The 25,165-nt window shown below is 49.3% G+C and overlaps 1 protein-coding gene across 3 annotated transcripts in view; it reads right to left on the reverse strand.

Annotated features, from left to right (window-relative positions):
• Positions 1-25,165, reverse strand: part of TOP1MT (DNA topoisomerase I mitochondrial) — a 125,307-nt gene that overhangs the window by 39,300 nt on the left and 60,842 nt on the right. For all 3 annotated transcript variants that reach the window (XM_030219799.1, XM_030219809.1, XM_030219819.1), the window contains exons 8-10: positions 22,708-22,893; positions 8,409-8,477; positions 3,509-3,623 (exon numbers count right to left, since the gene is read on the reverse strand). In XM_030219799.1, coding sequence (XP_030075659.1) covers positions 3,509-3,623; positions 8,409-8,477; positions 22,708-22,893 — 370 coding nt within the window. The remainder of the gene's footprint in view (positions 1-3,508; positions 3,624-8,408; positions 8,478-22,707; positions 22,894-25,165) is intronic.

Consider the following 25,165-nt stretch of genomic DNA (forward strand, 5'->3'; position numbering starts at 1 on the left):
GGCCCGGCGCCGGGCTAGAGCTCGCCGGCGCCACAGTCATCGGCGCCGAGGGCGCAAGCACCCCCCGGCGCCGGCACAGCCTGGCGCATCAGCCCTTCCAGGATCCCCGGAAGGATGGCTCTGAGGCACTCGTCAAGGCCCGCTGCCGGGAAAGGCGGTGGGGCCGGTAGGGGTGTCGGTGCCGGAAGCTGCTGGGAGCCAGGAGACGGCACCGAGGTGCCGGAACCCCGACGCGTCGGTACCCTCCACAACCGACGGAGACCGCTCCTCTCTGCGGTGACGCTTCGGCGTCGCCTCCTCTCCGACATCGGGCTGCACCGAGGGCGACCGGTGACGACGCTTCTTATCTTTTTTCCGATGCCCGTCACCAGCGCCGGAGGGCATGGAGGAGGAGGAGGTCGATCCCCCTCGGTCTCGAGGTACCGGGTCAGACAGGGTTCGGTCCCGTGGCCCACGAGCTGAGGGAGTGACCGGGGCCGATTGCCCACGCGGCCTCTCACCCCCACTCTCACCGGCGGACCGGCGGGCCGACGGGACCTGTTCTCCTGGGGTCGCTGCCATCGGTGCCGATGTCTCGGGCATCGATACCGGTACCGAAGGACCGGCCGTCGATACCGATGCCGTCGAGGTCGACGTCGAGGGGCCGGCGCAAGTTCCAAAAAGACGGTCCCGCAGAACTTGCCTCGCAACCTGAGTCCGTTTCCGGAGACCGAGACACAAAGAACACGACTTGGTATTATGCTCCGGCCCGAGGCACTGGAGGCACCAAGCGTGGGTGTCGGTCTGCGAGATCGGCCGGCCGCAGCGACCACACTTTTTAAATCCACTCGGGACCTTCGAGGACATCGACGGAAAAATCGCGTCGGCGAAGTCAAAGTCGTCAATGGTGGCTGAAATCACACCTCGAAAAAAGAAACGACCGAGCGACCACTAGGCCGCAATGTGGCGTCCCCGCTGGAAGCGAGGGAAAGGGGAGTGCGTGCTCCACACGCGCAGATTTTTTTTTTTTTTTTTAATCGAAAAAAAGGAAACCGTACGGTAACCGAAAACAGAAGCAAAGCGACGATCCGCGTAAACGCGATCGAAAATTCCGGCGGCTGAAACAGAGAGAGCGGCAAAGCACAACTCTCTCCAGTCGCGGAAAAAAAGGAACTGGCGGGAGCGGTCGCGCACGGGCGGGAAGACGGCCGCGCATGCGCGGTGGGCGTGCCCTGCGTGCCGACCGTCCCGCGAAGCTTTTTCCGGTTGGTGGGGGCTGCCGCGGACGTCACCCAGTCGTGAGAACAAGCAGCCTGCTTGTCCTCGGAGAACAAACTTTACATACGTGAGCACACAGTTATGGAACGAATTGCCGCGCAACCTAAAGGCGATCCACGAACTAATGAGCTTCTGCAAACTCCTGAAGACTCATCTCTTTGACAAGGCATACCACAAGGATCAACCAATATGAATACACACAACTTCTCCACATATATCCTGTACTATTTTTATTATATCTGCTTGTAACACTACTATCATGCTTCATCATTATCATGTTGAACAAGATTTTCTAACATACTTCCACTAATCATGTATTGTAAGCCACATTGAGCCTGCAAAGAGGTGGGAAAATGTGGGATACAAATGCAATAAATAAATAAATGAAATAAAAAATATGTTCACATCGCAATTATTCAAGTACTCCACAAAGTCACGTGCCTCACACTCAGTTCCTGACCAAACGATGAACACATTTATTTTTTTTTTTTTGTTACATTTGTACCCCGCACTTTCCCACTCATGGCAGGCTCAATGCGGCTTACATGGAGCAATGGAGGGTTAAGTGACTTGCCCACAGTCACAAGGAGCTGCCTGTGCCGGGAATCGAACTCACATCGTCAATGTACCTCTTCCAGGCTACTAGATTTCCATGCCTGTTGCTGGTCAAACCTTTTACCATCTGTATTGGTCAAACCTTTCCTTTTACCATCTGTAGGGGATTATTGCCACCCAAGTATGGAGATGTGATACAATGAGTGGATTATAAATATATAAATATATGGAACATCGTAATGTTGGACTAATTGTGGGGACTGGAACGGAGAAGATTTATTGAAGAGAGAAAAGGTTTGCTGAGTACAGCACAGTCAAAGAGTCATTTATGGACTTGACTGTTCAGGGTTTGAATATCTATATATTTGTATTTTATGGTATATGAGAGAGTGTGAGTTTGTGTGTGTGGATGTAGTGAATAAATGTTATTTAAGAAAAGTAAATAAAGAGCAAATATATTATGAAACTTGTACTAATTTTGCAGTAGTCTTTTGGAAGTGTGTGCTAATACTAGAGACACCCATATATTCCTATGGGTGTCTCTAGTGTTAATGGCCAGCTTAGTAAACAGGGCCCTTACTGTGTTACTGTGAAAAAGACAGCAGAGGAAAATAGGCATACAACACTGCATTTTTTAAAATACCTATTGTTACCACATAGTTGAGCTTCTATTTTACCCTCATTTTTTTCATGCTTATGAATCCTTATTGCTTATCATAATCATTCTGCCTTCAAATATCGAACAATTTTGCTTCAGCCACTTCAACATTGAGGCTTTTCCATGTACCTACTATACCCTTTGCCACTGCACATATGTAAAGATTTCAGAAATAGGAAGGCAATTGATATTCATATGCGGGAAAATGATATAAGGTATCACCCTTAAATCATTAAAATTATCTAAATAGTTTTTCTCCTTCTTCATTTTATATGACTTCACAAATATTTTGGTAGTATTTTAATCAGGAAATCCTCATCCTGCATACTGATCTTAGTTATTCTGCTATGTCCCGGCATTAAATATTACTTTGAGGTACACACAGAAACAGCTATGGAACTAAGACATGTTTGTAAATGGTTAACACCACTCTCTGTATGTGGATTAAAGACATAGAAAGGTTACATACAGATGGTAATAACTAACTTTTATAGCGTTGCATTTCTGAATATAAATGACATTGTACAATACTGTCAAGTCTTCAGGTACAGCAAGTCCCTTCTCTAAACAGGATACCCGAGGCAAAAGGAGATAACCAACATGTCTAAGGTCACAAGGACAATGAGTAGGAAAAGTGGGATTTGAAACATGGCTTTCCTGGTTCTCAAGCCATATGTTTTAACCATTAGGCCATTCCTCCTATTTCATATGCTATCTGTCTCAGGGTATATGAAAGGCATCCCATGTTTGGAATCTTGTTAGCAGTGCTACAAGGAAAGGGGTTCAATGGTATGTTTTGATGGGAAAGTTCCAAGACCTTTGAGATCTGGATAAGGGTGAATTAGACACACTCTAAATGCCTGTACATTCACCAACCATAAAAACTAATTAAGTTGTTGGGTATAGGAACTTCACCCCTAAGAGCCAAATCCATAACACTTGTGGGTACTGGTTATATGCTGCATTATTACAGAACAGAACTAGCCATTTCCCTAATTTTTGGCATGGTAAGGGAAGATGAAGTAGAACGGGTCTCACCACTGGTGAGTTCTTTAAGTTGTTGCTGCAGAGTAATGGAAGCATTGTACGTTCGGAACACCTTGGCTGTCAATCCATCCATCAAATCCTGAAGATGTTTATTGAGAATTGTGGTCTAGAATGAAAGTGTACAATATGAAAAACAAACATTAATAAATTCTGGCTTGTGGAGGAAAATAATCCTAGACTCCAATTTTTTGTGTTTCCCTGAATACCATTACTTCAACCGTAGGGTATGGTTCTTTATAATGGTGACTGATAAGAAAAATGTGTATTTCATATAAAGTAAAAGCAGAGCTTACAAGATTTGTGGTAAAACAAAAGCTTTTATTTTCTTATCATGCAAACAGGGAAAACCGAGCTTTTTCATAAGCTAGGAGGGGAAAACATAACAAAAGATGAAAATAAACTTTGTTTTCCTTTCGTTGCGTGCTGCTAGACCAGAGAGTATGTCGCCTGACAGCATATGAGAAAAAAAATTAAAATAAAATAAAACCTCAGAGTTGATTTGACCTCATTGTATTTCTTTGAAGGGGTGAACAAACATGTGGATAGAGGTGAGACAGCAGATACTGTATATCTGAATTTGCAAACGGCATTTGACAAAGAACCTCATGAAAGACTTCAGAGGAAACTGGAGAGTCCTGGGATAGGAGGTAGTGTTGTATTGTGGATTAAAAACTGGTTAAAAGATATAAAACAGACAGTAAGGTTAAATGGTCAGTATTCTCAATGGAGGAGGGTAGACAGTGGGGTTCCCAAGGGGTCCTGGGCTGGGACCACTGCTTTTTAACATATTTATAAATGATCTAGAGATGGGAGTAACTTTGCTGATGACACAAAGTTATTCAAAGTTCTTAAATCGCAGAGGATTGTGAAAAATTACAAGAGGACCTTACGAGACTGGGCATCTAAATAGCAGATGATGTTTAATGTGAGCAAGTGCAAAGTGATGCATGTGGGAAAGAGGAACCCGAACTACAGCTATGTAATGCAAGGTTCCATACTAGGAGTCACTGACCAGAAAAGGTATCTAGCTGTCATCGTTGATGATACGTTGAAACCCTCTGCTCAGTGTGCAGCAACAGCTAAAAAAGCAAATAGTATAAGGTATTATTAGGAAAGTAATGGAAAACAAAAATGAGGATGTTATAATTCCTTTGTATCGTTCCATGATATGACCGCAGCTCGAATATTGTGTGCGATTCTGGTCACCACATCTCAAAAAAGATATAGTGGAATTAGAAAAGGTACAGAGAAGGACGACGAAAATGATAAAGGGGATGGGATGACTTCCCTATGAGGAAAGACTAAAGTGGCGAGGGCCCATCAGCTTAGAGAAGAGACGACTGAGAGGGGATATGATAGAGGTCTATAAAATAATGAGTGGAGTGGAACGGGTAGACGTGAATTGCTTGTTTACTCTTTCCAAAAATACTAGGACTAGGGGACACGTAATGAAGCTACAAAGTAGTAAATTTAAAATGAATCGGAGAAAATTCATTAGCTTAGCCGGGTTTAAAAAAGGTTTGGATAGCTTCCTAAAAGAAAAGTCCATAAGCCATTATTAAAATGGACTTGGGGAAAATCCACTGCTTATTTCTAGGATATAAATCACAACAAAATATCAAATGGCAATGCTCCACCTCTATAATTTGAATGATACACAACCTCAGTGTGTTAAGGAATGCATTACGCGCCCTTGGGGACAAGGGCTTGCAGCAGCTGAATATTGGCTATTAGAATTTTTAAAAATACAAGACCCAGGAGTAAAAGCCAAAAACAATATCTAAGAAGCAGTATTTTTTTTTCCTGGATATTTTTTTTTTGTTACATTTGTACCCCGCGCTTTCCCACTCATGGCAGGCTCAATGTGGCTTACATGGGGCAATGGAGGGTTAAGTGACTTGCCCAGAGTCACAAGGAGCTGCCTGTGCCTGAAGTGGGAATCGAACTCAGTTCCTCAGATCTCCAGGACCAAAGTCCACCACCTGAACCACTAGGCCGCTCCTCCACTCCATGAGTAGTGGTGCACCAATGAGCGGACGACAGATTCCTTGAGCTCATATAAAAACTGGACATTTTTTTAAATTCTGATATATTCTTTATGTAAACGTTGTGGTGGGGGAAGGCGGTGATGGTGGTGGGGAGGCAGGGCTAGTGCTGGGCAAGACTTCTACAGTCTGTGCCCTGAAAATGATAGATACAAATCAAGGTAAGGTATACACAAAAAGTAGCACATATGAGTTTATCTTGTTGGGCAGACTGGATGGACCGTGCAGGTCTTTTTCTGCTGTCATCTACTATGTTACTAAGATACACAACACTGTACTGGTGGGACAAACAAATGTTCTTAAGAAAAAAAATGTTTAATAATTTATAAGGGGTTGTCTCATAAAGTCACTCAGGCATTTTGTATCCCGCATACAGCGACCCTTTGTTCTGTGACGCTATATAATCATAGACTCCCCCGACCGCCAATAGTGCACAATCTTGCTACACACAAATATCCTTCCCTATGTGATTAAACTTAAAATTGCTTCATGCAACATTTCTTCATAATCTTTTTTTGTTTGTTTTTACTGTGCACTATTCTTTCATGCAAAGAACTTGAATGAGTGTAGAAAAAGCATTACTTATCTTCACTCTTCCCCATGCCAATTCATTCAATCTGTGACATTGGGTACTTCCTTTGTATCCCTTATCTGCATTTAGCCCACGGTATACGTTTCCCCACACATTTCCCGACAGGAGCCAGGTTCCCAGTCTGCATTATCTGAGTGTGAAGTGAAACCGTACACGAAGATTTTTCCCTTGACAAAGCTGTCGGATGCAAAAGAGGAATAGGTCTGTTTTGTCCTAGACTCTCAGCTGGTGTCATCTGCATCTCAGTTCCGTGCCGGGTTTAAGACCCAGCTTTCCAGTTTGGACACAAGTATCTGACATGAAGAACTTATTGACCCTTCCTCCACTGAAAGGAATTATCCTGAAGATTTATGGGCTGTGTTGAACTCTGACATTCTGCTGCCTGTACTTCCGTTGGTCTTTGAAGCCGACTGGTGACTGTGTGTGGCTTGCTGTTCAACCAGGAGCAGCTTACATCTGAGTGAGAGGCAAGATACCAGGATCAGAGTGGCTGACCCCAGCTGACATTGCTCCAGTATCTACTTCAGGTGGGCAATTGGCTTCTCTTCCTATCCATAAATCCCTAGAGAGGGTCTAAACAGCCAAAGTGATTCACTTGCATTGTGTGGGGAAAAATAGGCTGATACTGTGGTCCTATGAGTTGTATGTTTCTCTTCTGCATATATTGGACTTTATTAGAGCACGGCAGAGGTCTCAGTACCTCTAGGACTAAGGGGAGAGCAAAGGAGACCTCTTGCACATCCTCCTATGGTGGCTGAAGAACTTGCTCCTCTTGGGGTTTCACCTCATTTGATCCCCAACAGCTCCACAAGAAACAGGAGAAAGGTGAAGGAAGGGAAGAAATATTTGTGGGGCACCAGAGACAAGAATCTGAAGACTTCCACATATGACGCTGCAGATTCAAGCCACCCGCAAAGTTCAACTGGGATCCAGTTGAACTTGACCAACTGGACCAGGAGCAAATCACTCACAACCAGAGACTGAAAAGTGTGTCCACCCGCCTGATGGAGATAGAAAATACCAAGGAACTGGACTGGATGCCAAGAAAGATATATCTCGGCTCAGTTTTCAATTCTCTATCTCCACCTGCGTTAATGGACACAACTATCCCACAGGTTCTAAAATAGTGTGAGAAGCTACATAATGAAAAATAATCTAGCACCTAAACACAGCAGCCCTGATATTCAGACCGTAGGAGATAGCTGGGCTGTGACCCATGGTCCGTGCTGAACCCTGATAGTCAATGCTGGACTGTATCCAGTGACCAACATTTAATATCTGGGGTTTTTTTCAGCCGGTTTGACGATAACCAGCTATGTCGATATTCAAACATATCCGGTTATCTTTAAATTGGTCAAAGATATATCAGGGTTTGACGCAGCCAAATATGTCCGCCAAAACCATTTTAAAATTTGGCAGATAGCCGGTTATATCATGTGATATAACCGGATATCTGCCAGCCACTAACTTCGGATATTCAGTGGAGAATAGTTGGTTATCCCCTGATAAATATTTGTAGATAGCCAGTTAAGCACTATTTAACCAGTCAGCATCCGTTATGGTTAAACAGTACTAAATATCAGGAGGAGCATGTATAGATCTTGAAGCCTGGTGACAGATATTAAATGTGCCTACACCCTGTGCATTTGTAGAAGCCACTCTTTATAGGACATCAATGAAAAAATTACCACAAAGAAATCAATTGTCTATTTCTGAAAAACAGCCAATCAGTCACCAATAGTGGTACAAAAACATGGCCACAAAGAAAGAAAAGATTCAAGCAAACAAAAATCAATATAAAATCTTAATGGAAAAAAAGAAGCCAAACCAAGAGAGGCCAACAAGGAAACATCACTTTAAAAGCAAATCTTTCACTATGGATAGTCACTACAAAGGAAAAAAAAATCTGTTGGAATCAATTTGGAGGGGGGGAGAGGGACTGAATTGAGGGGCACTAAACAAATGCCATCACAAGAAAGATCCAGCTCAAGTTCAATAGAGAACTTCAAAAAACTCAAGTTCTGTCATTACTGCTCCATCAAGTAACCTGTAAAAAAGGACTGCTGGTCTGCTTGTTCTTGGACAATCTACTGTTTGCATTAGAAAGGCATAAAACAGTGTGTCACTTCAGCATTGAAAAATGATAGATCCAAACCTGTGCACCTGAGCTACTGAGTCTAACATCTCGCTAGGGAAAGGCTCTCCAATAGCAATGATATCTAAGTATATAAATCATGAAACATCTCAAACTTACTGTAAGCCTGTCAAAAAGTTCATCTGCTGGATCCTTATTCTCCATGAATAGCCGTAAATTTTTAAACACCTGCAGAAATAAAAAAAAAAAAATTCTCCAATGTGCAAGTTGGAAGGATTGGTGAACCCCTTAGGAAAAGAATTAAAGGTAAAATTATGTATCATACCTGATAATTTTCTTTCCATTAATCATAGCTGATCAATCCATAGACTGGTGGGTTGTGTCCATCTATCAGCAGGTGGAGATAGAGAGCAATCCTTTTGCCTCCCTATATGTGGTCATGTGCTGCCGGAAACTCCTCAGTATGTCGATATCAAAGCTCCGTCCGCAGGACTCAGCACTTAGAGAATTACACCCACAAAGGGACACTCTGTCCAGCTCACCACCGCCGAAACGGGGGAGGGGAATTAACCCAGCTCATCCCCACACAAGTGGGGGAGGGGAATCCGTCCAGCTCATCCCCGCGGAGCGGGGGAGGGACACCACACCCGCCGATGCGGGGGGATCTGGCTTATCCTGCAACCACAACCGCGGGAGGAGCTGACTGATCCTAACACCGCCGAAGCGGGAGGGGTACAAAGCTGCCCTACAGCCGCACGAGGCGGGAGGGACTGCCGGCAGAATCTTAAGTCTCAATCCAGCCCCGTAAAACGGAGGGGAGAGGAATGCAGCAGCTCACTGTAACACAAACTCGTCTCAACTCTTGAAGAATCCAATTGAAAAAACTTGAACACGAAGTCTTCCTGAAGTAACTGAAGACTAAACTTGAACCTGAAATGCAACCAGAATATAAACAGTACAGATATCTGGGAGGGGCTATGGATTGATCAGCTATGATTAATGGAAAGAAAATTATCAGGTATGATACATAATTTTACCTTCCATATCATCATGCTGATCAATCCATAGACTGGTGGGATGTACCGAAGCAGTACTCACCCAGGGCGGGACATTGAAATCCCTGACCTCAACACTGAAGCTCCAAACCGGGCCTCCGCCCGTGCCGCCACAGTCAAGCGGTAATGCTTGGAGAATGTATGGGCCGATGCCCAAGTTGCCGCCTTGCATATCTCTTCCAAGGAGACGGACCCGGCCTCTGCCATCGAGGCCGCCTGAGCTCTAGTGGAGTGAGCCTTCAGCTGGATAGGCGGCACCTTCCCCGCGGCCACATAAGCCGCTGCAATGGCTTCCTTGACCCATCTTGCCACTGTAGGCTTAGCAGCCTGCAGACCCTTACGAGGACCTGCAAACAGGACAAACAGATGATCCGATTTCCGGAAATCATTGGTCACTTCCAAGTATCTGATGATGACTCGTCTCACATCCAGATATTTAAGAGCAGAGTATTCCTCTGGGTAGTCCTCCCTACGAAAGGAAGGGAGACAGAGCTGCTGATTCACATGGAAGCGAGAAACAATCTTGGGCAGGAAGGAAGGCACTGTGCGAATAGTCACTCCTGCCTCAGTGAACTGCAGAAAAGGCTCTCGACATGAGAGTGCCTGGAGCTCGGAAACTCTTCTGGCTGAAGAGATAGCCATCAAAAAGACTGCTTTAAACGTCAGGTCTTTCAGAGATGCCCTCGACAAGGGTTCAAAAGGCGGCTTCTGTAATGCTCTTAGCACCAGGTTGAGATTCCACGCAGGCACCACCGAGTGCAGAGGAGGGCGCAGGTGATTAACTCCCTTGAGGAAACGCACCACATCAGGCTGCGAAGCCAGGGAAGCACCCTTCAGGCGGCCCCTGAAGCAAGCCAGGGCCGCTACCTGGACTTTCAGGGAACTGAGCGACAGGCCTTTCTCCAGACCTTCTTGCAGGAATGCCAACACTGAAGAAATTGGAGCAGTGAATGGAGAAAATGAGCCTGCTTCACACCACGCTGCAAAGGTACGCCAAACCCTGGCGTAAGCAGTAGAAGTAGAGCGCTTCCTCGCTCTCAGCATAGTGGCGATGACCTTGTCTGAGAAGCCCTTCTTCCTCAGACGCTGCCGCTCAATAGCCAGGCCGTAAGACCAAAGGGGGAGGGATCCTCCATCACCACGGGACCCTGATGTAACAGACCCTGCTCCACTGGCAGCCGCAGAGGGTCGTCGACTGAGAGCCTGATCAAGTCCGCATACCAGGGACGTCTGGGCCAATCCGGACCCACCAGGATTATCCGGCCCGGATGCTTTGCCACCCGGTCTAGCACCCTGCCCAACATGGGCCAGGGCGGAAACACATAGAGAAGCTCTTGTGTCGGCCACTGTTGGAGAAGAGCATCTACTCCCAGGGATCGAGGGTCCCGTCCTCTGCTGAAAAAGCGCGGCTCTTGGCAATTGGCCGATGACGCCATCAGATCTAGGCTCAGCTGGCTCCAGCGCTTCGTGATGCCCAAGAACGCCTGAGCAGATAGCTGCCACTCTCCGGGCTCCAAGGTATGGCGACTGAGAAAGTCCGCCTTGACATTCATGACTCCGGCAATGTGGGCCGCTGACAGCTGTTCCAGGATCGCTTCCGCCCACTGGCATAGATTCATGGCCTCCTTGGCTAGAGGGGCGCTCTTGGTACCTCCCTGGCGGTTGACATAGGCCACAGCCGTGGCATTGTCCGACAGGACCCGTACTGGCTTCAACGCCAGTACCGGGATGAACTCCAAAAGCGCCAACCGAATGGCTCTGAGTTCCAGGAGGTTGATAGACCACTTTGCCTCTGCAGGAAACCAGAGCCCCTGCGCTGTCCTTCCCAAGCAATCCACTCCGGGGTCACCAGAGGCATTCCTGCAGACAACTTGTCTGTCTGCGTCCACCAGCTCAGCGCCTTGCGCACTGCTGGGTCCAAGGGAAGGCGCACAGCATAATCCTCCGACATCGGAGTCCAGCGCTGCAGCAGAGAGTGTTGCAGTGGTCTCATATGAGCCCTGGCCCAGGGCACTACTTCCATCGTGGCCGTCATAGAGCCCAACAGCTGCACATAGTCCCAAGCCCGAAGAGGAGAGGCTACTAGGAACTGGTCCACCTGAGCCTGAAGCTTGACAATCCGATTGTCTGGCAGGAACACTCTGCCCACTTGGGTGTCGAATCGAACTCCCAGATACTCCAGGGACTGAGTTGGGCGCAGCTGGCTTTTCTCCCAGTTGATGATCCACCCCAGGGAGCTCAAAAGAGCAATCACCCGGTTCACAGCTTTGCTGCACTCTGCATAAGAGGGGGCTCGGATCAACTAGTCGTCCAGATAAGGATGGACTTGTACTCCTTCCTTCCTCAGGAAGGCCGCGATGACCACCATTACTTTGGAGAAGGTCCGCGGAGCAGTAGCCAACCCGAACAGGAGGCCTCTGAACTGGAAGTGTCGGCCCAGTACTGCAAAACGCAGAAAGCGTTGATGAGGAGGCCAGATGGGAATATGCAAGTATGCTTCCTTGATGTCCAAGGATACCAGGTACTCCCCTGCCTTCACTGCCGCTATAACAGAGCGGAGAGTCTCCATGCGAAAGTGCCGAACTTTCAAGGCCCGATTGACCCCTTTGAGGTCGAGAATAGGCCGTACAGAACCTCCTTTCTTTGGTACCACAAAGTAAATGGAGTAACGTCCCTTGCCAAGCTGATTTTCTGGCACCGGAACGACCGCACCAGGCGGATCAGATTGTCCAAGGTCTGCTGCACTGCCACAGCTTTGACCGGAGACTTGCAGGGAGAGAGTACAAACCCGTCTCTTAAGGGTCGGCAGAACTCTAGCTTGTAGCCGTCTCTGATGACTTCCAGCACCCAAGCGTCTGAAGTTATTGTGGTCCACTCGCCAAGAAACGAGGACAGATGTCCTCCAATCTGCACTGGGGCGTGGACCAAGGCCCCGTCATTGGGTACGAGTCCCTGGGGGAGGACCGGAGGGCGCACCTCCGGGACGGCGGTCTCTGCGAAAGGAATGCTGCTTGGGGGAGAAGTTCCTCTTGAAGGAAGAGGAGGCAGAAGAGCCCGACCTGCCCGGGCGGTACCGACGGGCTTCCTGAAACCGTCCTCTGGAGGTACCGGGGCGAGTACTAGCCCGAGCCCTGACCTCTGGTAACTTCTTGCCCTTAGACGTGCCGAGATCGGTCACGATTTTGTCCAGCTCGACCCCAAAGAGCAGCTTGCCTTTAAAAGGCAACCTAGCCAGGCGGGATTTAGAGGCGTGGTCAGCAGACCAATGCTTCAGCCAAAGCCACCGCCGCGCAGAGATTGTCTGAGCCATGCCTTTAGCTGAGGCCCTCAAGACATCATACAGCAAGTCTGCCAAATAGGCCAAGCCCGATTCCAGGGCCGGCCAATCAGCCCTCAAGGAATGATCCGAGGGGGAAGCCCGCTGCACCATAGTCAGGCACGCCCTGGCCACATAGGAGCCGCAAACTGAGGCCTGCAAACTTAAAGCAGCCGCCTCAAAGGACGACCTTAAGGCCGCCTCCAATCTTCTGTCTTGGGCGTCCTTTAGGGCCGTGCCACCTTCCACCAGCAACGCCGTTTTCTTAGTCACCGCAGTGATTAAAGAATCCACGGTAGGCCACAGATAGGCCTCACGTTCACTTTCAGGCAAAGGATAGAGGCGGGACATAGCCCTAGCCACTTTAAGGCTCGCTTCCGGGACATCCCATTGAGCCGAAATTAAGGTGTGCATGGCATCATGCACGTGGAAGGTTCTAGGCGGGCGCTTCGTCCCCATCATAATGGCAGAGCCAACAGGGGCTGAGGGAGAGACGTCCTCCGGAGAGGAAATCTTCAAAATGCCCATGGCCTGCACTAACAGGTTGGGTAAATCCTCTGAGCTAAAGAGCCGCGCTGCAGAGGGGTCATCCGCTCCATCCGAGCGGGGATCCGTCTCCTCCAAGGAATCCGCAAAGGACCGTTGGGAGAACTCAGATATGCTGCCCTCATCTACATCGGAGGAGACAAAGTCCTCCAAGGCCTGGGAATCAACCCGAGGGCGTTTACCTCCGGGGGCCTCAACCTCTTTACCAGACGAGGGAGCAGGGGCAGCGTTTTGCATAAGGAAGGCCTGATGCAGCAGCAAAACAAACTCGGGGGAGAAACCCCCCAGACTGTGCACTTCCGCAGCCTGGGCTACAGCCCTAGACGCACCCTCAACCGGCGCTCGCAAGAGCGGGGGAGAGACATGCTGCGCATCCAAGATGGCGTCTGGCGCGACACTCCGCGAAGGAGCCGCGCGGGAAGAACGGCGCTTAACTTTAGCCGCTTTTGTGCCGTCGCCCAAATTAAGGGCGTTCATGGCATTAACGTCTCCCACCTCAAGGGCGGCCCAAGAAGAAGCCGTCCGAGCCGCGTGGCCGGCCAAGATGGCGGAGGCGAGCAGCGGGGGATGGGCGTTTATGGCGGGAAAAACCGCCACACCGGAGGAAGGACCGGGACACTCATCGGTCACGAAACTGTCACCCAACAAGGGCGAATCAGGCTTTAAGACCCCCGCATCCCCTCTAAAAGCGCACAAGCGATCCGGGGAGCGACTCTTTGCGCCCTCGCCCTCCGACGCCATAGGCCACGTGGAGATCAATCGGGGAACCCCCTGCCCGCTATAAAAAGGTAAAAATTACCTGCTTTCCGCTCCGAGCTGTAACGACCTGGTGTCCCAGTGAGTAGCTGCAATAAACGTTTAAATAAACGTCGAAATAAACGCCTTTAAGGACGTTCAAAAATTTTTTTTTTTTTTTTTACGGAGCCAGCGGGAGGGGGGAGAAAAGGAGGGACCTGGCGCCACCAGGTTTGCACTTGCTCAAAAAGAGCCCTCAACCCCAGGCACTCAACAAAACCTAAAAATTAGGCTTGGAGGCCTAGCCAGAGCTGCTGCTGTGTGTGACCACCACCTGCTGAGATAGAGAACATACTGGGGAGTTTCCGGCAGCACATGACCACATATAGGGAGGCAAAAGTTTGCTCTCTATCTCCACCTGCTGGTAGATGGACACAACCCACCAGTCTATGGATTGATCAGCATGATGATATGGAAATACTAGTTCCCAATAAAACTTATGTAAAAACTTCACAAAACACAAAATTCTAAATGATCCCAGAGCATTGTTTGCTACATTTTAACAGCTGCACCAGCCAAGTCGGGCATTTTACATTGATCCTATGAGAGCTTTTAATTCATTAATAAAGACTATATTTTATTTATTTATTTTATTACATTTGTACCCCGCGCTTTCCCACTCATGGCAGGCTCAATGCGGCTTACATGGGGCAATGGAGGGTTAAGTGACTTGCCAAGAGTCACAAGGAGCTGCCTGTGCCTGAAGTGGGAATTGAACTCAGTTCCTCAGTTCCCCAGGACCAAAGTCCACCACCCTAACCACTAGGCCACTCCTCCACTTTTACAAGGTCTGCCTTTTTGTTTTATTTTCCACTTTGAATTTGGCAGACCATGTTCTTTGTTATTTGCTGACTACTACACTGTGGCAAGAGCCATAAACACTTAAAAGTAGAGTGAAAAGCGATTAAGTATAGGTTACATATTTACATATGATAAATGTATAAATGGAGGTGTTCCATGAAGACACTAGTTTATCAGTCACACATGCCAGTCATGTAACCATGCTTGCCACCAAATGGACAGATACTTAGAGGCTTCATGAGAGGCCTTAAAGTCACTTACTGTCCTTCCCTTGTCCTCCAGTTCATCTTAGTTCTAGATAATAGCTCTAACTAGTGGATGAACAACTCTGAAATGCAGTGGGTTTGGGAAACTGGTGAACTGCTGTCTTCAAAGAACACCTTTTACAAGAAAGACATTTTACTCTGATTTCCTGGAAAAGTGTTGCTTCCTCTAAATAAAACTTCAGACCCCTTCAAAGGGCTAGAATTTTGTTATGTGCAATGGAGTTCAGCCAATCAACCACATTTTGAATGGAAAGTGGTATTAAGGATCCCTTGATGGTATTGGCAAGTTCTCTTCTGTGCTTATAGTCTTAGGTAAGAAGTCTGGGTTGCATCTAACAGACTATTCTAGAAGTAGGACTGACCTAATGTAGTGGAGGAGTGGCCTAAAGGTTAGTGCAGCAGGCTTTGACCCTGGTGACCTGGGTTCGATTCCCACTACAGCTCTTTGTGACCTTGGGCAAGTCACTTAACCTTCCATTTCCCCAGGTACAAAAACTTAGATTGGGAGCCCTCTAGGGACAAAGTACCTTCATATAATGTGTAAAGTGCTGCATACATCTAGTAGTGCTATAGAAATGAGTAGTAGTAATAGTAGGTAAAGTGAGGCATCAACATACACATGCGATGAGTGCAGCTCTTCCCTCACTGCTAGTATTTGCCTCTCTCAGAAATCTATTGACCATTTGAATATCAAACAGACACTGGAGTGTTGACCATGATTATTCAGTTTTTGACAGATGTATACCCCAGATGGTCACATGGCCCCCCCCCCCCCCCCCAAAAAAAAACTCAATCCCATGGCTAACCAGAAAGGGAATCCTGTACGGTACACTAAGCAGCAATACCACCTGTTGTAGAGGGTCAATATGTTAATGTTGTCACTAACTTTTCACTTTTTTTTGTCCCACAGCATTGATTTTTGTTGCCACTCATCTTCAGGTGATAGGCCTGACATCCCCATTACCCCACAGTTTTCCGGCATATCCATAAAGTTTGCTTGCATTTGCAGAAACAAACCTATACATATGGATGAATGAGCAGACACCATGGACATACCCTCCCCCCAAAAGACATTATCAGTTGAGTGAAACGCACCTGAAAAACACACAAAAAACAAAACTGCTCCTTCCAATGGTACTACATACCCTTCCCCATCAAAGAGCAGTAGAAGACTAGGAAGGACTAGAAAAGCAAGAAGCTAACCAAAGAGTTAAGGGTGACATTATAGCACTTACAATTAGCTGCAGCGAATGCTACATACCTGTAGAAGGTATTCTCCGAGGACAGCAGGCTGATTGTTCTCACTGATGGGTGACGTCCACGGCAGCCCCTCCAATCGGAATCTTCACTAGCAAGTCCTTTGCTAGCCCTCGCGCGCATGCGCGGCCGTCTTCCCGCCCGAACCGGCTCGAGCCGGCCAGTCCAGTATGTAGCAAGACAATACAAGGGAAGACACAACTCCAAAGGGGAGGCGGGCGGGTTTGTGAGAACAATCAGCCTGCTGTCCTCGGAGAATACCTTCTACAGGTATGTAGCATTCGCTTTCTCCGAGGACAAGCAGGCTGCTTGTTCTCACTGATGGGGTATCCCTAGCCCCCAGGCTCACTCAAAACAACAACCATGGTCAATTGGGCCTCGCAACGGCGAGGACAGAACTGAGATTGACCTAAAAAATTTACCAACTAACTGAGAGTGCAGCCTGGAACAGAACAAACAGGGCCCTCGGGGGGTGGAGTTGGATCCTAAAGCCCAAACAGGTTCTGAAGTACTGACTGCCCGAACCGACTGTCGCGTCGGGTATCCTGCTGCAGGCAGTAATGAGATGTGAATGTGTGGACAGATGACCACGTCGCAGCTTTGCAAATCTCTTCAATAGTGGCTGACTTCAAGTGGGCTACCGACGCAGCCATGGCTCTAACATTATGAGCCGTGACATGACCCTCAAGAGCCAGCCCAGCCTGGGCGTAAGTGAAGGAAATGCAATCTGCTAGCCAATTGGATATGGTGCGTTTCCCTACAGCCACTCCCCTCCTATTGGGATCAAAAGAAACAAACAATTGGGCGGACTGTCTGTGGGGCTGTGTCCGCTCCAGATAGAAGGCCAATGCTCTCTTGCAGTCCAATGTGTGCAGCTGACGTTCAGCAGGGCAGGAATGAGGACGGGGAAAGAATGTTGGCAAGACAATTGACTGGTTCAGATGGAACTCCGACACAACCTTTGGCAAGAATTTAGGGTGAGTGCGGAGGACTACTCTGTTATGATGAAATTTGGTGTAAGGGGCCTGGGCTACCAGGGCCTGAAGCTCACTGACTCTACGAGCTGAAGTAACTGCCACCAAGAAAATGACCTTCCAGGTCAAGTACTTCAGATGGCAGGAATTCAGTGGCTCAAAAGGAGGTTTCATCAGCTGGGTGAGAACGACATTGAGATCCCATGACACTGTAGGAGGCTTGACAGGGGGCTTTGACAAAAGCAAACCTCTCATGAAGCGAACAACTAAAGGCTGTCCCGAGATCGGCTTACCTTCCACATGGTAATGGTATGCACTAATCGCACTAAGGTGAACCCTTACGGAGTTGGTCTTGAGACCAGACTCAGACAAGTGCAGAAGGTATTCAAGCAGGGTCTGTGTAGGACAAGAGCGAGGATCTATGGCCTTGCTGTCACACCAGACGGCAAACCTCCTCCACAGAAAGAAGTAACTCCTCTTGGTGGAATCTTTCCTGGAAGCAAGCAAGATGCGGGAGACACCCTCTGACAGACCCAAAGAGGCAAAGTCTACGCTCTCAACATCCAGGCCGTGAGAGCCAGAGACTGGAGGTTGGGATGCAGAAGCGCCCCTTCGTCCTGTGTGATGAGGGTTGGAAAACACTCCAATCTCCACGGTTCTTCGGATGACAACTCCAGAAGAAGAGGGAACCAGATCTGACGCGGCCAAAAGGGAGCAATCAGAATCATGGTGCCTCGGTCTTGCTTGAGTTTCAACAAAGTCTTCCCCACCAGAGGTGTGGGAGGATAAGCATACAGCAGACCCTCCCCCCAGTCCAGGAGGAAGGCATCCGATGCCAGTCTGCCGTGGGCCTGAAGCCTGGAACAGAACTGAGGGACTTTGTGGTTGGCTCGAGATGCGAAGAGATCTACCAAGGGGGTGCCCCACACCTGGAAGATCTGTCGCACCACACGGGAATTGAGCGACCACTCGTGAGGTTGCATAATCCTGCTCAACCTGTCGGCCAGACTGTTGTTTACGCCTGCCAGGTATGTGGCTTGGAGCACCATGCCGTGACGGCGAGCCCAGAGCCACATGCTGACGGCCTCCTGACACAGGGGGCGAGATCCGGTGCCCCCCTGCTTGTTGACGTAATACATGGCAACCTGGTTGTCTGTCTGAATTTGGATAATTTGGTGGGACAGCCGATCTCTGAAAGCCTTCAGAGCGTTCCAGATCGCTCGCAACTCCAGAAGATTGATCTGCAGATCGCGTTCCTGGAGGGACCAGCTTCCTTGGGTGTGAAGCCCATCCACATGAGCTCCCCACCCCAGGAGAGACGCATCCGTTGTCAGCACTTTTCGTGGCTGAGGAATTTGGAAAGGACGTCCCAGAGTCAAATTGGACCAGATTGTCCACCAATACAGGGATTCGAGAAAACTCGTGGACAGGTGGATCACGTCTTCTAGACCCCCAGCAGCCTGATACCACTGGGAGGCTAGGGTCCATTGAGCAGATCTCATGTGAAGGCGGGCCATGGGAGTCACATGAACTGTGGAGGCCATGTGGCCCAGTAATCTCAACATCTGCCGAGCTGTGATCTGCTGGGACGCTCGCACCCGCGAGACGAGGGACAACAAGTTGTTGGCTCTCGCCTCTGGAAGATAGGCGCGAGCCGTCCGAGAATCCAGCAGAGCTCCTATGAATTCGAGTTTCTGAACTGGGAGAAGATGGGACTTTGGATAATTTATCACAAACCCCAGTAGCTCCAGGAGGCGAATAGTCATCTGCATGGACTGCAGGGCTCCTGCCTCGGATGTGTTCTTCACCAGCCAATCGTCGAGATATGGGAACACGTGCACCCCCAGCCTGCGAAGTGCCGCTGCTACCACGGCCAGGCACTTTGTGAACACCCTGGGCGCAGAGGCGAGTGACGTGTGCCCAGCTGAAATCGCAGATACTGTCTATGAGCTGGCAGTATCGGGATGTGTGTGTAGGCATCCTTCAAGTCCAGAGAGCATAGCCAATCGTTCTGCTGAATCATGGGGAGAAGGGTGCCCAGGGAAAGCATCCTGAACTTTTCTTTTACGAGATATTTGTTCAGGGCCCTTAGGTCTAGGATGGGACGCATCCCCCGTTTTCTTTTCCACAAGGAAGTACCTGGAATAGAATCCCAGCCCTTCTTGCCCGGATGGCACGGGCTCGACCGCATTGGCGCTGAGAAGGGCGGAGAGTTCCTCTGCAAGTACCTGCTTGTGCTGGAAGCTGTAAGACTGAGCTCCCGGTGGACAATTTGGAGGTTTTGAGGCCAAATTGAGGGTGTATCCTTGCCGGACTATTTGAAGAACCCACTGGTCGGAGGTTATGAGAGGCCACCTTTGGTGAAAAGCTTTCAACCTCCCCCCGACTGGTAGGTCGCCCGGCACTGACACTTGGATGTCGGCTATGCTCTGCTGGAGCCAGTCAAAAGCTCGCCCCTTGCTTTTGCTGGGGAGCCGAGGGGCCTTGCTGAGGCGCACGCTGCTGACGAGAGCGAGCGCGCTGGGGCTTAGCCTGGGCCGCAGGCTGTCGGGAGGGAGGATTGTACCTACGCTTGCCAGAAGCATAGGGAACAGTCTTCCTTCCTCCGAAAAATCTTCTACCTGTAGAGGTAGACGCTGAAGGCTGCCGGCGGGAGAACTTGTTGAATGCGGTGTCCCGCTGGTGGAGATGCTCTACCACCTGTTCGACTTTCTCTCCAAAAATATTATCCGCACGGCAAGGCGAGTCCGCAATCCGCTGCTGGAGTCTATTCTCCAGGTTGGCGGCACGCAGCCATGAGAGCCTGCGCATCACCACACCTTGAGCAGCGGCCCTGGACGCAACATCAAAGGTGTCATACACCCCTCTGGCCAGGAATTTTCTGCACGCCTTCAGCTGCCTGACCACCTCCTGAAAAGGCTTGGCTTGCTCAGGGGGGAGAGCATCAACCAAGCCCGCCAACTGCCGCACATTGTTCCGCATGTGTATGCTCGTGTAGAGCTGGTAAGACTGGATTTTGGCCACGAGCATAGAAGAATGGTAGGCCTTCCTCCCAAAGGAGTCTAAGGTCCTAGGGTCTTTGCCCGGGGGCGCCGAAGCATGCTCCCTAGAACTCTTAGCCTTCTTTAGGGCCAGATCCACAACTCCAGAGTCGTGAGGCAACTGAGTGCGCATCAGCTCTGGGTCCCCATGGATCCGGTACTGGGACTCGATCTTCTTGGGGATGTGGGGATTACTTAGTGGTTTGGTCCAGTTCGCAAGCAATGTCTTTTTCAGGACATGGTGCAAGGGAACAGTGGACGCTTCCTTAGGTGGAGAAGGATAGTCCAGGAGCTCAAACATTTCAGCCCTGGGCTCGTCCTCCACAACCACCGGGAAGGGGATGGCCGTAGACATCTCCCGGACAAAGGAAGCGAAAGACAGACTCTCGGGAGGAGAAAGCTGTCTCTCAGGAGAGGGAGTGGGATCAGAAGGAAGACCCTCAGACTCCTCGTCAGAGAAATATCTGGGGTCTTCCTCTTCCTCCCACGAGGCCTCACCCTCGGTGTCAGACACAAGTTCACGAACCTGTGTCTGCAACCTCGCCCGGCTCGACTCGGTGTAGCCACGTCCACGATGGGGGCGTCGAGAGGTAGACTCCCTCGCCCGCATCGGCGAAGCTCCCTCCGCCGACGTAGTCGGGGAGCCCTCCGGGGAGGTGGCCGCAGTCGGCACCGCACGCGGTACCGACGTCGGGGACCTCACCCCGGGCGATGGGCCAGCTGGCGCCACGCTCGACGGTACCGGAGGCGCAAGCACCGCCGGTACCGGAGGGGTAGGGCGCAACAGCTCTCCCAGAATCTCTGGTGAGAACGGCCCGGAGGCTCTCGTTCAGAGCTGGCTGCAGAGAAAGGCAAAGAGGTCAATGCAGGCGTCGACGTCAGAACCTGTTCCGGGCGAGGAGGCTGTTCCGGGCTGTCCAGAGTGGAGCGCATCGACACCTCCTGAACAGAGGGGTGAGCGGTCCTCTCGGTGCCGATGCCTGCTGGGTGCCGACTCCCTCGGCGACCCAGAGCTCTCGGTGCCGACGTGGGAGGCGACCGGTGTCGATGCTTCTTCGACTTCTGCCGAAGCATGTCACCGGAGCTCCCCGGCACCGACGAGGAGGACGTAGAATCCAGCCGTCGCTTCCTCGGGGCCGAGGCCGAAGGGGGTCGGTCTCGGGGGGGGCTGTACCGCAGGAGCCCTCAGGGTAGGAGGAGACCCACCCGAAGGCTCACCGCCACCAGCAGGGGAATGGACAGCCCTCACCTGCACTCCTGACGATGCACCACCGTCCGACGACATCAGCAGACGATGGTCCCGGTACCACCGACGTCGATGCAGTCGCCCGATACCTTGGCGCCGATGCAGAGGCCCGATGCCTCGATGCACTCGATGCAGTGGCGGCCGAGGAAGACGGTCTGGACGCTGACGACGTCGATGCACTCGAAGATCCCGGTGCCGATGCCGACGAAGAGCCCGAGAACAACACGTTCCACTGGGCTAATCTCGCTACCTGAGTCCGCCTTTGAAGCAGGGAACACAGACTGCAGTTCTGAGGGCGGTGCTCGGCCCCCAGACACTGAAGACACGACGAGTGTCTATCAGTGAGCGAGATTATCCGGGCGCACTGGGTGCACTTCTTGAAGCCGCTGGAAGGCTTCGATGTCATGGGCGGAAAAATCACGCCGGCGAAATCAAAATCCGAAATGACGAATTTGAGCACCAAAAACTTTGAGGGAGAAAATCTCGACCGAGGCCTAAAAGAGGCCTACCCCGACGACGAAAGAAAACTTACCGGGGCAAAGACTGGAAATACGGGAAGGGGCAAACGAAACCCAAGGGGGTTTGCTGAGCACTTTCCGAACTATTTGAAAACTTTTCCGAAGAAAAAACACGTCAATTAAACAACGGACGCGCGAGGGTCGACTCTCCGGGGCTCGACACGACAAAAAACACAGCCGTACCGAGTGCGGACGAAAGAAGACTGGCCGGCTCGAGCGGTTTCGGGCGGGAAGACGGCCGCGCATGCGCGGTGCGCGCGGGCGCACGAGGGCTAGCAAAGGACTTTGCTAGTGAAGATTCCGATTGGAGGGGCTGCCGTGGACGTCACCCATCAGTGAGAACAAGCAGCCTGCTTGTCCTCGGAGAATGGTCTATTACATTTCAAAGAAACCTTTTTGGTTGGCTGAATATGTTTCACTTCCCCTCAAAAAAGCAATCTATAAAGAATTAACTCCCAAGTTTTGCCTCAAGTACAAACTTAAGATTGTAAGCCCTTCAGGGACAGGGAAATGTATACTGTACCTGAATGTAATTTACCTTGAACAACTACTGAAGAGGCATGAATTAAACCCACATAATAAAAAGTTTTAATCTCTCAAAATATACCAACTAGTATTAGAAATGTATTTATGGAGCTCTTACTTCTCTCTCCACAGGCACTTTGTTGTAGTATCGGATGGAATCTTTCCCAAGAAAATCAAACTCAACCACGTTCTCTTTCCCATCCAGGTTTGAATGCAGATTAATGTGCTCAACACGCAGGGAACAGCAGCCGACTGTATCTGCAGTCTCACCTTCCTCTTTTTCATTGCCTGCTCTCAGGGCTAGCTGTAAGAGAAACAAATCCAAGGTGCACTGGCAAAAACACATCAGCCACTTATGTGCCTAATTCAACCCTGCTTGTCGACAGAAAAATTGGATTATATCTTCTGTGGCTAACATCAGACTCATATTTTCCATAACTATGACAGATTAACTATCAGATAACATAAGAAGAAAGAAATGCAGACAGTTTTGCTTCATTTTTTCGTTAATGAAGAATGCCATGTTCCCCCCAAAATGTATTTTAACCTATAAACTGAGGAGTGGGCTGGAAACTGATTATTCAGTGACACTTATATGGACGTGCCACTAAATACTGGTTCCGATTGCAACAGGAGTGTCCGGATAGCACAAGTGTGAGCAACCTCGGTCCTCGAGGAGAGCAACCCAGTCAGGTTTTCAGGATTTTCATAACCTCTATTTTGAAAAGACGATGATTTTACACACACTATGAGGAACATTTGGAAGTACTTCCATTGGATTTTATCTGCATATCCTTTATCAGACAGACTTTTGCGAGAACTTCTGCATTCAACCAAAGGAACTTTAGGGCTCCTTTTACTAAGTGGCGGTAAGCCCAACGTGGGCTTACCGCTCGCTATACAGGAAGTACCACCTGGCTACCGCAGCAGTCCAGTGGTACTTCCCACCCCTAGTGTGCTGTCATTTCTGGCGCTACAAAAATTAATTTCTGTAGCACCGGAGTGTACCCAGTGGTAATCAGGCCGTGCCATGCACTGCCCAGTTACCGCCGAGTTAACGCGGGAGCCATTTACCGCCACCTTAATGGGTGGGGGTAAGGGCTCCACCCCCAAAATGGCTGCACGACAACTGCTTTACTTACTACACAGCCATTTCTGCAGGAAGGCGAGACTTCCCTTTTACCAGCTGCAGTAAAAGGGGGCCTTGCGCACATGTAAAACACACGCTGATACCAGCGCCAGCCCACTTTGCGCAAGTTTGGTAAAAGGGGTCCTTAGTGATTTAAATTTGGGACAAGGTGGTCACAGTGGCGTGAAACATCTTTTTACTGTTCAATGGGGTTTCAAATACCGATAATAGTGGTTATAAGGATTGGCATTTTATATGGTTGATATCATAATTGCATGATATTTATTACAATTTTAGGATCTGTATGTGAATTTTATTAGAATTTAAGATAGTATAGTGAATTTCATTACATTTTTAAGATTGTATAGTGAATTTTCATATAATGGTAGTGGTCTTTAACCATAATAGATACAATGAATATGCATGAGATCTACTTGCGTGCACTGCCTTCATTGCATTCAAGTAGATCTCATGCATATTCATTGGGGAAAATCCTAAAAACCCAACTGGGTTGCAGCCCTTGAGGATCAAGGTTGTCCACCCCTGGGTTAGTGCCAGGGTGATCCAGGGACAGAATTCATGGAGGAACTGTGAGGCACTGGTAATAGAAACATGATGGAAGATAAAAGCCAAATGGCCCATCCAGTCTGCCCATCCACAGTATTCACTTTCTCTTCCTCTCCCTAAGAGATCTGACGTGCCTGCCCCATGCTTTCTTGAATTCCAACAGACTGTCTCCACCACCAGCAGGAGGCTATTCCACACATCCACCACCCTTTCTGTAAAAATGTATTTCCTTAAATTACTCCTGAGCCTATAACCTCTTAACTTCATCCTATGCCCTCATTCCGGTGTTTTCCTTCATTTGAAAAAGGCTCACCTCCTATACATTAATGCCATGAAGATGTTTATACTAGAGAATGACATGGTTACTATTACCACAGATTTACCAAGGTAAATCCCATGATAACAGCAACACTCCAATCAGAATTACTGCGGATGCAGGAACAAAACTTTTTATCCGCCCCGCAGGTACAGTAAAAAGCCTTGTTCCTCCCTGCGGGTCAGTTACGTTTTCCTGCGCATAGCAGCAAGTCACACAGGCTGGCTCTGTGGTCTTCCTCCTCCTGTGTCTTACCCTCTCTACTGCAACTTCCTGTTTAGAAGAAAAAAACAGGAAGTTGCAGTAGAGTGTAGGACCCAGCAGAAGGAAGATTGAGAGTTGGCCTGAGTGAAACTGCTGCCGTCCGCAGAAAATCACAAGCAGCAGATAGAAAGAAGTGTCAGATCCATGTGGAAGAGGACGGGAAGGGAGAGAGGTGCTGGCTGGACTCATGGGAGGAGAATGAGAAAGGGGCTGGACCCATGGGAAGGGGCTGGAGGGAAATGAGAAAGATGCTGGACCCATGGGATAAGGGTGGGAGCTTGGAGGGAAATGAGAAAGGTG

Source organism: Microcaecilia unicolor, chromosome 1 (genome assembly GCF_901765095.1).
Source record: "Microcaecilia unicolor chromosome 1, aMicUni1.1, whole genome shotgun sequence".
Lineage (NCBI taxonomy): Eukaryota > Metazoa > Chordata > Amphibia > Gymnophiona > Siphonopidae > Microcaecilia > Microcaecilia unicolor.